We start from the raw sequence: 15,958 nt of genomic DNA, 5'->3' as shown, positions 1-15,958 counted from the left end.
GCTTTTGAAATAAGTGTAAGAGTCTGTGTGTGAGTGTGTGTGTGTGTGTGTGTGCATGCACACGTCCCAATGAATGCATATTTGTGACTACAAGCTTGAGAAAGGATCTATGCCTCTGTATAATACTCCCCTTTAAAAAATGTTCTCTATTGTAGGACACGGTAGCCAACCTGAGCAGAGGTCCAGAGCCTCCATTTTTCAAGCAATTGATAGCCCCTCTAATTCCTAATATTGTGGATAGAGCACCAATCGGCAGGCATTTTGGGGAGGTTCTGGAGCAAGCAAAATCAGAATACATAGCGGTAAGAAACACTCATGCGCTCACAAAGCTCGTGGTTTCCTTGAGAATCTTCCTTGGGGGGGGGGGCGGCGGCAGAGTGGGGAGTGTATAGGAACATCATTCAGTATCACCGCCTGCCCAGATGTTACCAATGATAATATCAGTAATTGTTTTTCTCTTTTCAGAGGCTTTGCAAAATTATAATGACACTGATGGGAAATATATATATATATATATATATATATTGTTGTTGTTGTTGTTGTAATGATTTACTACGTAGTTTCTAGATCCAAATTAGTTTTTATCTTCGTGGATCTATTGAATGGAGTTGAGAGAACCTGTCAGTTAAATTAGGAAGTTGTTGTTGTTGTTAGGTGCCATGGAGTGGAGTAGTGATCCTATGAACAAAAGATCTGAACCCTTTTCTATCCTGCTCCATCCTATCACACTTCCTGACACACAAGAGCCCATTGAAGCAGTCACAGTGTCCATCTAAGTGGGTAGATTGACCTTCGCCGACCCTCCACCCTTCCCAGCATCATGTATGTCTCCAAGGAATAACCCCTCCCAGCAACATGCCCAAAGTATGTGAGGCAAAGCCTTATCATTTTTATCTCCAAAGAGCACTCTGGCTGCACTCTCTCCACGACATATCGACATATCATTCGTTCTTTTGGCCATTTATGGGATGTTCAGTGCCCTTCTCCAACACCACAGCTCAAAGGCATCAATTCTTTTTCTGTCATCCTTATTCATGTCCAGCTTTAAATCAACAGTGTTGTTGTTGTTGTTGTGTACCGTAGAGTCATAACCAACCCATAGCTGACCCTTCAGAGGGTTTTCAGAGCTAGTTAATCATGGAGGAGGAGATTGCCTATCCTTCTCCCAGGGAATAGCTGATGGCCTCGAACCACATACCTTGGGTATTGCAGTGGAACTTCTTGTTACAAGGCCACCACAGCTCCTGTATTACTATTACTATTTGCATATTGACCTTGTGTGTGTATGTGTGTGTGTGTTCTTCCAGCTTATGAAATCGTACATTAGTTCTGTTGGGCTTGTATGTGTGGGTTCCTTCTGAATAGCTACATAAAGGTAATGACCTCTGTTTACTTACTTTATTCTGGGTTTATTTTCTAAAAGATAAGGAAACTATATTTAAAGACTCTTTTATGTACATTTGGCATTTCTAATATTAAGTGCCCATATATTTAGCATTTCCAACACTTTTCATTTTATCTTAATAGCTTAAATTACTATTTGGTGGTGTAATGTTGTCTGTAAGCCTAGGGACTTTTTATAGTATTTCTTGTAAGAAAGTTTCAGTAGAGAAAAATCTTGCGTTTATTTTATTTACTCTGTGAATGATTTTCCTTTCATTTTTAATCTTCTCTCTTTGTTTCTCTACCCCACGTATTTGAGACCCTTTGACCTCCATGGATTCCGTGTCCACGTCTTCAATTTAATAATAGTGTCGAGCTTCAGCTGAATTCTTCTTTGTCATGACCTATAAACGCTGTGATGTCATTAAGCTTCAACATTTATAGTTCTCATCTCTGTTTCTTTTCTGCCTCTTAAGGATATTTGCTTGAGACTCACTGTCTTAAACAAAATGGTTTAATAAATTTGGTCCAGTTTTTCAGTTGTTTTGTGGGAGAAGTTAAATCTATGTCCTAATACTCTGTCTTAGAAAAACATAAGTATAAATAGCCCATGGAAAGTGTTAAATGCTCTTGGTTGATTCAGCACATCCTGTGTATGTGTGTATGTTGGCAGAGTTGTGTGAGGCCCATATCGAGGAGGGAAGAAACCATTCTGGTAACCTCTTAATCTGTAGTCGAATATACCACAAGTCAATTCACTGGTCAAAATTGCCACATTCATTATTACAAGGGTAATATCCCTAATCTTAGAAGAATAGTGAAGATAACTCACTTGATTAAACAGAGTAGAAGCTATACACTCACCTAGAACTCTAGGCTAGCGAAATTATCATGCCATAAATGTGAACATATTCGAAAATTCTCTTATTTTAATTCATAACATGACTTTGTCTTTTTCTCAGGGAGAAGTTGTTGAAGTTACCTTTGTAGGTGCCAATCCCAAGAACTCAGCAGAAAACCAGGTAAACATCCATGATCGTTTTGAAAATTTAAATGCATAGTTAACCTTTAATTTATTGGACTATTCCTCTAAAGGTTAACAACATCAAGTTAAAATATGACACACATCTTTTCCCTTTTGTAAGTGTAGGAAACTTTCCAATGGTGTAGTTAAAATGGAAATCAGTCTGGAAAAAAGTTCACAGGGGACATTCATTGTTCTATTTGAGTACAATCCCATTTATATATTCAAATGTGAGAGTCTACTCACATTAGAAAGTAATTCAAGGGCCAACCTGGTAGAATGTTCCTTTCACTCCTTCCTCTCTTTTCTCATCACTCACCCTTTCCCATATTGAGGACTTTGATCATGTCTCTGACTTTGTGGAAAGGTCACGGATACCCTGGGATTCTGTGTGTCCCAGGAGCATTTCCTGCACAGAGCATTTCCCTAGGCTTTGCTGCTGTACGAATATATGACATTGATTGATTGATTGATTTATTGATTGGGTCTTAGAAAATGGTACAAGAAATACATACTTCATGTAAAAAAATGCATATAATCATCCAGTTCCCTGTCAACCTGCTTTCAAGAGGATATTGCTATAAATAATTGTTACATATCATTCCAGACTTTTTTTTGTTTTTCTTATCCACACAGTATAAATGATCCTGTTTTAAGTAACTCATGACTAACTCATTGCCATGAGGTCAGAATGATTCCATGACTCATTGCTGACCATGCAGCAGTTTCCAGGAGGCTGTAAATTGTACAACCATCTTTCTTCTGTAGAGACATAGGTGGATTTAAACTGCCAGAGAGGTGCTACCTTTGGATTAATAGTGCCAGTTTCCATTGACAAGGCTACTACAACTCCTTAAAGTCTATTTCAAAGCACTATATTAAAAAAGAATTTGCTTTTCTATAATATGGCACCCTTATGGCCTTGTTATTATATACCAGAGAGTGGAACAAACTCATAGTTGATACGCCAGTGGGTTTTCAGGGTAGTAAATTGGAGATTTACAGAGGAGACTGCCCAGCCTTCTTCAGTGGAGTAGCTGGTGGATTTGAACCACATACCTTTGAATTGCAGCACACCTTCCGGTGGTCTACTGGTAAAGAATTGCTCTGCCAACCCAAAGGCATATGATTAAAATCTACTAGCTGCTTTATGGGGAAACGGTGGGCAATCTCCTCGCATGCAATTAACTGAAAATCTGCTAGAGGGTGAGCTAAAGGTCAGAAAGTATTTGATGATATACAACAAGAAGAAAACTTTTAAGGAAGCTTTTGGTAACTAAACAAACAATACATGGATCTTACAGTTGTAAAAATAAAAATGAAATATGTACAAAGCAAAAAGTAAATGAGCCTTTAATTTCAAAGTCAGGTTGTTCTGTGCCTGAAGAGGCATTTACTCTACTGATGAGCCATTCTTCTCCTCTCCTACAGTAGCCAAAGTACCTTTCTGAACATCCCCAGTTTTGCTTGTTAAAATATCATTATTGCCATAATATAAACTCTGTCAATATTATACTGTCATATATGACATCGTGGGAAAAGGTTCCACTGCTTAGGTAGTCAATATGCACCTGCTTGAGCAAATTTATTTTAAAAGTTATGTGAGAATATTATTTACATGTTTATAGTATTATATTTTGAAGAAAACAAAGTGTTATATCAACACTTTATGTTAATTATCATCTAATATCCTTGTGTTGGAAAAACACTGTCATCATAATTGCTATGGAGAAGCAGAAGAACAACATGATTAAAGCATTAGAGTAAGAACATATTTAATTTTTAAGAATGCTCTGGGACTCAGTATATGCAATGAGGGTTGCAGAGTGGATTATATTTGGGGGTAGGGGTGGGGTTTGGGGAGGTGCAGGGGGATTGTGTACCAATGAGGGTGTTTTGCTTTTGCTTTTCAAGGAGAGGAGCAAAGGCTGGGGGGGGAGGGGGAGGGGTTTGTGCGGGGAGAAGGGTGCAACAATGAATGAATGGAATTCCAAAATCTCTGTAGATGTTCATTGAAATGAAAAATAAACAACCTAAATTAAAAAAAATCTCTAGACAATCATATGATCTACTATGCTGGAAATGAAAAAAGTGAGGGAAAATGAGGCTACATTCACAGTAACAAAGGCCATTTCCAGATGCATCTTGAAATACAATGATGTGAGCAACAGGATAATACCTATACAAATACAAGGAATACCTGTCAATACCACCGTCATTCAAATACATCCACCAACAACCAGAGCCAAAGAGGAGGAAACAGACAATTTCTATCAACTTTTGTGGTCAGAATTTGTTTGAACATGTAACCAGGATGCACTAATAATAATAGGTGACTGGAATGCCAAAGTTGGGAATGGAGAAGAAGGATCCGTAGTTGGAAAAGTTGGGCTTAGTGACAGAAACAAGACTGTAGACAAAGTGATAGAATATTACACAGTCAATGATTTAGTCATTGCAAATACCTTTTATAAGAAACATAAATGGCAGCTATATACCTGGCCTTCTCTGATGGTCTGCACAGGAATGTGATTGACGACATCTGTGGAAAGAATTGGAGAAAGTCAATATTAGCTGTGAAAACTAGGCCAGTTGCTGACTGTGAAACAGACAATCAACTACTCATATGCAAGTTCAAACTAAAGCTAAAAATAATGAAATCAAATCTTCAAGAACCAAAATTTGACCTTGATTCTATCCCATCTGAATTAAAAAAACCATCTCAGGAAGAGATCTGAGGCCTTGGACACTAATAAGCTAAGGCCAGATGAGTGGTGGGACAATATAAAGAATATTATCCATGAAGAATGGAAAAGGTCATTACAAAGACAAAGGAAGAACACCAAGATGAATGTTGGAAGAGACTCTGAATATTTCATTAAAGCTGAGGAGCCAAAACAAAGGGAAGAAATCAGGGAGTGAAGGAGCTGAACAGAAGATTTCAGAGGGTTTATTAAAATAAGCAAAAGGTGCTCGCTTCGGCAGCACATATACTAAAATTGGAACGATACAGAGAAGATTAGCATGGCCCCTGCGCAAGGATGACACGCAAATTCGTGAAGCGTTCCATATTATGAAAAAAAAAATAAAATAAAATAAGCAAAAGGTATTATGTTGATAGCAGTGTTATTCACCATTGCAAGAACGTGAAAATAGCCCAAATGGTCAGCCACAATTGAATGGATTGAGAAATTGTGGTACATTCACACAGTGAAATATTATGCAGCACTCAGGAGCAACAATTTAAAAAAGTACTACATAAACTTGGGAGAGACTGGAGAGCATTATGCTGAGTGAACTAACACAGTCTCATAAGGACAAATACTGCATCAGACCATTAGTGTAAAAGAATTGTAGAAGATAACTAGTAAAACATGCATGGGAGCTCAAGGGGGGGAAGGGACTGGGATGGAGGGGGAAGGACGGGTAGGGGCAAACCCACAGGGAAGGGCGGATGGAAATAATGGAAAGACCCCAGTGAAAAGACAGGGTAATTATGGGCACGGTCCAGTTGTGATTAATTTTGTAAAACATAATGCATGAGAATGATTGTATGAATCATAGTATGAATGAAGAATAATGTGAAGCATAATGTATATAAACTTTGTAAGCAAATCAATAAATTTTTTTTTAAAAAGTGTAATAAATGTGCAAAGATCTAGAGTTGGAAAATCAAGAGTTGAACTTGCTCAGCATTTCTTAAGCTAAAGAAACTGAAGAACAAATTCAAGCCCTGAGTTGCAATACTTATTATCAGCAGAATATTGAATGATCCAGGAAACCTCAAAAGAAGATGGAAGGAGTACACAGCGTCACTGTATCAAAAAGAACTGGCTGATGCAGAAGACTTTCATGAAACTACATATGATCAAGAGGCAATGATGATGAAGCAGGAAGTTCAAGCTGCTCTGAAGGAAAAGGAGAGAGAAAAAAAAAAGCCCAAGGAATTGATAGAATACCAGTTGACATAAGAACAAACAAATACAACCCTGGAAGTTCTCACCAGGTTGTGCCAAGAAATCTGCAAGACAACCACCTGGTAACTGACTGAAAGACTTCCATATTTATTCCCATTCCAAAAGTCTAATAGTACATTAACAGAGAATGTCAAGAAATACAAGCTGGGTTTAAATACAAGATGGGTTTAGAAGAGGCCTTGACACTAGGGACATCATTGCCAATGTCAAATGGATCTTGGCCCAAAGCAGAGTAGCAAAGAAATGTCTATCTGTGTTTGACTGCAAAGGCTTTTGACTGTGTGGATCACAACAAATTGTGACTAACCCTGAGGAGAATGGGAATCCCAGAACATCTGATTGTGCTTGCAGGAAACCTATACTTGGACCAGGAGGCAGTCAACAGAACAGAACAAGGAAAGGCTGCATGGTTCAAAACCAGGAAAAGAGTGCATCAGTGATGTGTTCTGTCTTTATACCTTTTCAATCTGTATGAAGGACAGATCATTCGAGAGGTTGGTCTTTATGAGGAGGAATGTGGCATCAAGATTGCAGAAAGAATCAATGACTTGCATTATGCAGATGACACAATCTTACTAGCTGAAACTGAGGAGGGCCTGAAGCATTTGCTGTGGAAAGTTAAGGACTGTAGTCTGCACTATGGATTGAAGCTCAATATCAAGGAAACAAAGATTCTCACCACTGAGCCAACTGGCACATCTTGATAGATGGTGAAGAGACTGAGATGGTTAACAATTTCAGCTTTCTTGGTTTCACAATCAACACTCTTGGTACCAGTTGTTGTTGTTTGTTATTGTTAAGTGCCATAGAGTCTCAGGCGACTCATAGCAACCCTATGAAGGAGAGTCCTCAATGCTTGGGTGTCTCTCATCCTCTCTCCAGGTTCATAGGGTTTCCGGAGGCAAGCTATTACGGAAGTGGAGCCACTCTTCCTTCCAAGCTTGTTTTAATTGGGGAGCTCCACCCACTCTCTGTCCGTATTGGGTAACCAGCCATTAACGCATTTGACATATAAATGTCACAGTGTTGAGCCTCACATCAACCACAAGTTGCCGCCATACGGCAACTTGTACACCAGGGCTATATGACCTAGAGGAATGTATGAACAAAAATAATGAAAGACAGGCCCGAGGGCCGCGGATTAAAAGTCACCCACCTTTGGCTTGGTAGCATCACCTTCTGTCCACTGGGCCAGCTGATCTCTCTCTCTCCATGTTGATGTTATTGTTGGTACCAGCAGTGAGGAAATTAAAAGACAAATTGCATTTGGAAAATCTGCTGCCAGGAAGCTCTCTAGAATGTTGAAGAGCAAGGATGTTAGCCTGGAGACTGAAGTGTGCCTGATCCAGGTCATGAATTTCGCAATTATTTTCTATGCATCAGAGAGTGGATAATGACCAAGATGACAGAAGAATTGATGCCTTTGAGTGATGGTGCTGCAGATGAGTATTGAACATACCACAGACTGCCAATAGAACTAACATATCTGTCTTGGAGAGGGTGAAAGCAAGCTACTCCTTGGAGGCAAGGATTTTGAGATTCCATCTCACATACTTTGGGCATGTAGCCAGTAGGAACCAGTCCTTGAAGAAGGATATTGTGCTTGAAAGGGTCAAGGGACAGCACAGGAGAGGAAGGCCCTGGATGAAATGGATTGACACAATAACTGGGGTAGTGAGGGCAGGTGTGTCAGAGACAGTGAGATTGGCTCAGGATAGAGCAGGGTTCCGACCTATGGTCACTATAAGTCATAATGGACTCGATGACACATAACAAAAACAACAACAGTTCTCTTTATTACTAATAACCCTCACATCATCATTTTCCTCATCAATATTTATTTCTAAAATTTTTAAAATTGGTTTGCAAATAATACACTGTATTTCACTCATGAACATTGTATTTTATACAACCTTTCATTTGCATTGTGTTTCATATAATCGGTAGCATCAGGATGGATGGTGAAGAGATTGAGATTGTTCACAGCTTCAGTTTGCTCGGCTCCACGGTCAACACTCTTGGCACCAGTGGCCAGGAAATCAAAAAATGTATTGCGATGGGAAAGTCTGCTGTTAGGGACCTCTCTAAAGTACTCAAGAGCAACAGTGTCTCTCTGGAGACTAAGGTCCGCCTGATACAGGCCATGGTTTTTGCAATCACTTGTTATGCATCAGAGAGTTGGACAATGACTAGGGAGGATAGAAGGAGAATTCACGCCTTTGAGCTGTGGTGCTGGAGAAGAGTACTGAATGTACCATGGACTGCCAAGAAAACAAATAGATTCATCCTAGAGAGGGTTAACCAGGCTGCTCCTTGGAGGCAAGGATTCTGGGGCTTCGCCTGACATACTTTGGACATGTTGTAAGGAGAGACAGGTGTTTGGAGAGGGACATCATGCTGGGCAGAGTGGAGGGACAGTGCAGGAGGGGAAGACCCTCTATGAGGTGGATTGATTCAGTGACTGGGGTAATCGGGATGGGTGTGTCAGAGGCAATGAGACTGGCACAGGATAGAGCAGGGTTTAGGACTGTTGTACATAGGGTCGCTATGAGTCGCAAACGACTTGACGGCACATAACAACAACAACTAACATTGTATGTTATATAACTACTATTGATCTATGCCTGTTATTACTATTATTACCCTATCTTTTTGAGTCTCCATTAAATCTTTCCTGTTTCTTCACATACACACCCACCAAGTCACTAAACTTGGCTATCCTATTTATTTCTTCCCTTCTCTTTTTTCCTAGCCAAAGTTCATAAAGTTTCCAGAGGCATGTTGTTTAGGAAGTGGATTCTACCCTGCTGATAGATGATAGATAGATAGATAGATAGATAATTAGATAAATAGATATAGAGATGATATATAGATATAGACAGATATACATAGATAGATAGATAGATAGATAGATAGATAGATAGATAGATAGCGATATAGACATGGATAGATAGATATTGATACACTAGTTATCTTTGTATTATTACAGGGCCACTATGAGCCAGAATTAACTCAATGGCAATGTTTTTGGGTTTCATATTAACTAATTATACAGCTGGAGTGATTAAGATGGGGTGGTTGGGAAAGAAGAGTCCTATGTTTTATCATTAATATTCAATTGCCTAGAGCCACACTCCAATCAGTACTCTACTCTTGATACTACTCACTAGGCTTCACCTTGTCTCCTACTTCATCTAAGACCTACTCTATAGTACTTTGTTCAAAATAGGCAGTCATGAAACTATCTGGACAAGTCATTTTTATTATAAAAGCATTACTGAATTTTATCCATCAAATGGACATTTAGAAAGATATTTAAATGATTGTGTGATCCCTTTGTATATAAATAATTCACTTTCACTCACATATATTGCCGTCAAGTCAAAGTTTCCAAGAGTATAAATCACAGAAAAAGACTGCTCCTCTTTTACCCTATGAAGCCGCTAGTGTATCCAAGGATGTTTGGCCATTGGGTTCGCAGCACAGCTCAGTGACAGTTTATTGGAGCACTTGGTAATGTAAGAAATGAAGGGCTGTGAATGAAGGGAATTAGCCACAAATGCAGTCAGTAAGGAAAATCCTAAATCTCCTAAAATTGAAAGGATTTTGAGAGAATTTGGAGTTTTACAGCTTTTGTGTTCTTTCTCCCCATCTATTTCCTGTCTTTGCTTTACTTGAAGGTAAATTCTAGGTTTGGAGCAATACTGTATTTCGATTTTTTAAAAATTTTAATTATTTTATTAGGGAAACAAAATCTTATTATGAGATCTCTGGAAACCTATTATGACAAATTTAGGATTGACATTGTTACCCCAGGAGAGGAATGATGCCTATATTATTTTAATTATACTTTGACATTAATAACTCATTTGCGTGGAGGTAGAAAGTTTAGGCAGTGCTCATTTCCTCTTCAAAATCCTGCAACCTCTTTTCATGTTCATGTTTAATACTCATGTCTCAAGCTACAAATAGGAAAATAAAAACTGTACTTTTGGTCTTTAACAATTAAAATGTTTAGAAATTAGTGCCTATTTATAAAAAAAAAAATCCTGCAATGATGAGGAAAAGTCTTGGAATATAGATCAACAAAGGTATTATTAAAAGTTTCAATATTGCTTTGAGATTATTAACAGCTTCAGTTTGCTTGGCTTCACAATCAACACTCTTGGCACCAGGAAATTAAAAGATGTATTGCAATGAGAAAGTCTACTGTTAGAGACCTCTCCAAAGTACTGAAGAACAACAATTTCACTCTGGAGACTAAGGTGCACCTGATACAGGCCATAGTCTTTGCAAACACTTGCTATTTGTCAGAGAGCTGGACAGTGACTGGGGATGATAGAAGGAGAATTGATGTTGATAGCTTTGAGATGTGGTGCTGGAGAAGAGTATTGAATATACCTTGGACTACTGCTAAGAGAATGAATAGGTTCATCCTGGAGAGGATTAAACTAGGCTGTTCCTTGGAGGCAATGATTCTGAAGCCTTGTCTCATGCACTTTGGACATGTTGCAAGGAGAGACCAGTCCTTGGAGAAGGATGTCATGTTTGGGAGAGTAGAGGGACAGCACAGGAGAGGAAGACCCTCTATGAGATGGATTGATTCAGTGACTGGGGTAAAAGGGGAAGGTGTGTTGGAGAGAGTGAGATTGGCACAAAATAGAGCAGGGATTAGGGCTGTTATATAGGGTCGATATGAGTCACAGGTGACTCGACAGCACATTACAACAACAAATTTATTTTAGCTTTTAATCTTAATTTTATTCTCAGGCTCTTTTCTGTCTTAATTTCCAAAGTTTGCTCTCATCTGTACAGTTATCCTTCATGCAAACTTCTAAGCCTTGGTTTTTAGCAGGCTGGATAAGTTAATAAGTAGAAAGCCATTACATAAAATGTTGAGAACACCTATGAATTTGTGTGAAATCCTAGCACATTTTCATTGGTGGGTTAGTATTTGGTAAGCAAGGAAGGGGAGTGTATGCAGGCAGGTTCCCTCCAGTGACTGTGTCGTGTTTGATCAGTTATATTGATTGTGTTTCAGACTCATAACACGTTCCTCATCGTGGAAGAATATGATCCCACTTCAAATTCATGGAAGGCGATGCATAATGATGCCTCCTGGGACACGCAGTGAGTGTGTTTATTGAATGTTCTGTCTTTCAAGCCTTGAAAACAGTTGGTCAGTGATGCAGAGAAGACAAATGAGAAGAAGACTGACTCAATAGAGGAAATGAATGATAGCAAATTCCCAAGAGCCTTCTGACCACATTGGGCTGATTTATTAGACTTCCTTTTATTCTATTTTTCTACAAAACAGCATGGCATGTGCTTCTATAAAATTTAGAGGCCAAGGAATTTATGGCCTCCGTTCTCACTACACCTCAGTAGTTCATGGCACAAACATTAGCCTGAAAACTGGCTTGACCTCTTACAAATTGTTTGAAAAGGGTGCTAGGTAAAGACATTGAGATGGCTCTTTAGGGCTTGCCATTTCTCTTGGGAAAATAGCCTATGTCTAACATATTACATGTTTATATGGCACCATTAATTATTTGTTTGCATCACTGAAACACAAGGCCTTTGAGTCTTTAACTTTTTTCTTTTTTTAATGGTTTTTTAAATTTTTTAAATTATTATTTTAATAAACATTTACAGACTTTGGATTCATTGTTGCACTTTTCTCCCTGCCCACCCCTCTTCCCTAGTTCACTCTTCTCTTTGAAAAGTAAAAGAAAAATTCTTTCATTGCCTTCTCAAGAAGGATGAGAATTTGCTCATGGAATTTCCTCAGAGAGACAGCTCAGCATTCTTGTTACCAAACTGCTGAACTGAATAAATATTTTGAAGATTTGGCAACTTTAGAGGAAAAAGAAAATATTTCAGCTCTAAATGCCATACCACAGAGCAGGGGACATGGGCATGAGTAAAATGATTTTAACTTGTACCTAATTTAAATTGTCTCAGATTAAGTGACCTTTTGTCTGTTGTTCAGGTCATGTGGTCAACTGAAAATAACAATTTGACTGTGCTGTGGCCTGATAACCATAAATACAGGCATCATTTTTTTTCCCTCTCTAGTTTTTAGTATTCTTGGTGATTATTTTCAAAACAAGTAACAGTGCTTATTTTAACTGAGGATATCAGGTAGTGCAATTGATCTCATTGTATCTCAATGACCTGAAATCCTTGCCATGGTCTACAATGACCAATAAAATTTGACTGTATCTGTTTCTATCATCTCACCCAAAGTTCAAGTTAATCCTTCCTTGTCTCTTTCATCTGGCCACACCAAGTTTCTTTTTGTTTCAAACACTTTAGATTCTTGTTCCTTTTGTTGGCATGTTACTGCTCCAGATCTTTGTGGGCTCTCTGGGGCTCTAGTTTAAAATACTACTTCCTAACATACTTTGGACATGTTGCCAGGAGGGACGGGTCCTTGGAGAGGGACATCATGCTTGGGAGGGTGGAGGGACGGCGCAGGAGGGGTAATCGGGATGGGGGTGTCAGAGGCAGTGAGGTTGGCGCAGGATAGAGCAGGGTTTAGGGCTGTTGTGCATAGGGTCACTATGAGTTGGAAACGATTCGACGGCACATAACAACAACAACAATATGAGTCTGTCTTTCTCATTGCATTTATCACATTCAAATTATTTACTAGTTTATTGATTTTCTGCTCCTCTCCACCACAGAATAACACAAATTCTTTGGAACTTTGAACTATTGATAGTCCTTGGTTTAGGACATGTGTGAGTAATAAGAAACTATGCTTATGGCAAACACACACACACACACACACACACACACACACACACACAATCATTGTTCTTATATACTGTTGAGTTGAAATGGATTCATAGCTGACCATCCAGTGAATTTTCAGAGGCAGTAAATCACATGGGAGGAGATTGCCCATCTTTCTCCTGCAGAGCAGCTGGTGAACATAAACTGCTTGCCTTTGTTGGTTTAGGAGTTGCAGCTCCTTATCACTAAGCCACCAGAGTTCCCATATGTACATCTGTACATGCATGTATGTTTGTATGTGTATATATATAGCTGTTGATGTTGTTGTGTAAAGTTGAGTCAGAACCGACCCATAGCTGACCCTCCAGTGATTTTTGTGTTTTTTTAAATCAGTTTTATTTAAGAATTTCCAACATTAACAACTCTTATAAAAAGCATCCAAGCACAGAACACAGAACTGCAGCAAACAGCATTCTTATGGGTAGCTAACAGACATTAGGACTTCCACTCTTCTTTGAGACACCCTGAGCTCGCTGGTGAACTCTGCTTCCAAGTACTCCTGCAAAGCACAGCACAAGCTCAGTCATGTTCTCAACCCATCAGCTTCAGTTCACTTTATCACACTTACATATCAGTAACAAAAGAGAACACACACCATACAGCGTTCACAGCAGTTGACAAAGAGATGGGGGAAATACAAGTGTCATTTCACTTAACACATTCAACTAATAGAGGTTACCGAAGAACAGATATGGATGTCCTTTGAATGCAAAAACATTCATACATTATTTACTACCATTGCTCTCTGCAAACTCTCTCACCAAAGCCACAAGATTGAGAGACACATCTTGCCAAGTTAAAAAACATCCATTATGCACCACCAAGTCTCTGCACGCACTCTCTCCTTTTTTCTCACTCATACTAGCCTTTCATGCCTTGGCCCACCATCAAGCCCACACAAGGTTTCAAAAGTTCAAACAGCACAGCCTTCTGGTTCCATATCACAGCCTTGCGTTCGTAGCGTTGGTACGACTCCATGAAATAAAGATTAGTGGATAAAAATGGGACACCCACCGTCAAAGACGCAGCCTGTGCAGAGTGATGACGATTTCTTGAATCCTCCAGTGGGTTTTAGGAGGAAGTTAATGGCAGGGAAGGAGATTGCTCATCCTTCTCCCGTAGAGCAGCTGGTGGCTTCAAACCACATCATTTTGGGATTGCAGTGCAGCTTCCTGGTGCTAGGCCACCAGAATGTGTACTGCATGCAATGTTGCAGCACCTAACTTACTGATTCTGAAGTTATCATTCTCAGCTGTTTATGTGCCGTGTTCAATGTAGTGATATATTGTACAAAACATGGCTGTATGATATATGATGAAAATGAAAAAATATATAGAGGAGTATTGGTTTATGATGGAAGTATCAGAACAGTACCTTGTCATAATCTGAGTACTACCTACATATTTATCACATTCTCTCTGATTTTCTGAATGTCTCTAGAATAGAGTCTGGTACATATGCTAGCTCTTTCTCAACATTCATAGATGTATAGATAGAAAAGGAAGTAGCAGTTAAGGCAATGTGTGATAGTGGCTGAAAGGATGCTATCAACTCAGCACATTGCTACTGAGCTCGAACTGACTCACAGCTAACCTTTCAGTGGATTTTCCGGTCCTGTAATTCGCTGGGGTGGGGGTGGGGGGGGAGGAGATTGTCCAGCTTTCTCTTACAGAGCTGGTGGCAGGAGGTACCTCCTTTGAGTAATCAGCTGAATATCAAGCTTTTTGAGATTTAAAAAAAAATTAACCCATTAGAAATGTATAACAAGTACTTTATGCAAATAATTTTTTCTTTAAGTGTCTCTTCTAGAAAGTAGGGGTTTTATTTGCTTTAAATAGACTCAAAATACCTTTCAGTTGTGGTGTTGGTGAAGAATATTGAGTATCCCATGGACTGCCAAAAATCTAAACAAATGTTTCTTTAAGGAAGAACAACTAGAGTGCTCCTTGGATGCAAGGGTGGTGAAATTTTGTCTTAGTTACTTTGGGCCTATATTCGAGAGTAACCAATCCTTAGATATATGGCAATCCTTAGAGGGTTGGCAAAGAGAGGAAGACTCTTAATGATATGAATCAATACAATGAACCTTCACAATGGACTTGAGCATAGTACAGATCATGAGGATGGCACAGGATGGGGCGAGTTTCAAATCTGTTGTTCATAGGGTCACGATGAATTGCGCTCAACTTACTGGCATCTTATAAAAGTGGCACCTTAATCTGTTCATTGCTGTACTCCTAATTGCTCCTTGCTCATATAGGTATTTAATGACTATGAGTTGACTAATTACACATTTTTAAAGAGTAAAATTGGGATGTTTGCTGTCTACCTGCAGGTTCATTTGGCACAAGGGCTTGCTGGGTATTAGCAATGCGACAGTAGCATGGCAAACTGTACCCACTACCAGGCCTGGAATCTACAGAATAAAATACTTGGGACACATGCGAAAACAAGAACTTTTCAAGCCGGTGGAAATACTTCCATTTGAAGGCACTTCTGCTGCTTTTGAAGTTAAGGCTACTTCATGAAGAAACTGCTTTACTCTGCATAAGTTCTAAAACTGATTTCACATGAATGTAAACTGTGAAGCTGACTACTATAATTATCCCTATTTGGGGATTGTCAGATAGTTTACTGGTAATGAGACAGAGTGGTGTGTGTGTGTGTGTGTGTGTGTGTGTGTGTGTGTGTGTGTGTGTGTGAATGAGATTATTTCTCTTACGGCTTCATGAACCTTTTAAAGGATAACCTTTAAAAACCTTCTATGGTAAAC

General features: G+C 39.1%; 1 protein-coding gene across 1 annotated transcript in view; it reads left to right on the top strand.

The window, feature by feature from the left end:
* The window catches only part of ASAH2B (N-acylsphingosine amidohydrolase (non-lysosomal ceramidase) 2B), a 77,156-nt gene extending 61,443 nt beyond the window's left edge, over window positions 1-15,713 (top strand). Inside the window, exons 17-20 of the mRNA XM_006880393.1 lie at window positions 156-302; window positions 2,346-2,405; window positions 11,426-11,514; window positions 15,521-15,713. Of these exons, the coding sequence (XP_006880455.1) occupies window positions 156-302; window positions 2,346-2,405; window positions 11,426-11,514; window positions 15,521-15,713 (489 nt within the window). The remainder of the gene's footprint in view (window positions 1-155; window positions 303-2,345; window positions 2,406-11,425; window positions 11,515-15,520) is intronic.
* Window positions 15,714-15,958: the final 245 nt, after the last annotated feature.

The sequence above is a fragment of the Elephantulus edwardii genome, unplaced genomic scaffold (genome assembly GCF_000299155.1).
Source record: "Elephantulus edwardii isolate Elephantulus edwardi_28Jun2011 unplaced genomic scaffold, EleEdw1.0 scaffold00007, whole genome shotgun sequence".
Taxonomy (NCBI): Eukaryota; Metazoa; Chordata; class Mammalia; order Macroscelidea; family Macroscelididae; genus Elephantulus; species Elephantulus edwardii.
Note: the sequence above shows the minus strand (reverse complement) of the source record. Positions and strands in the feature narration are given on the sequence as shown.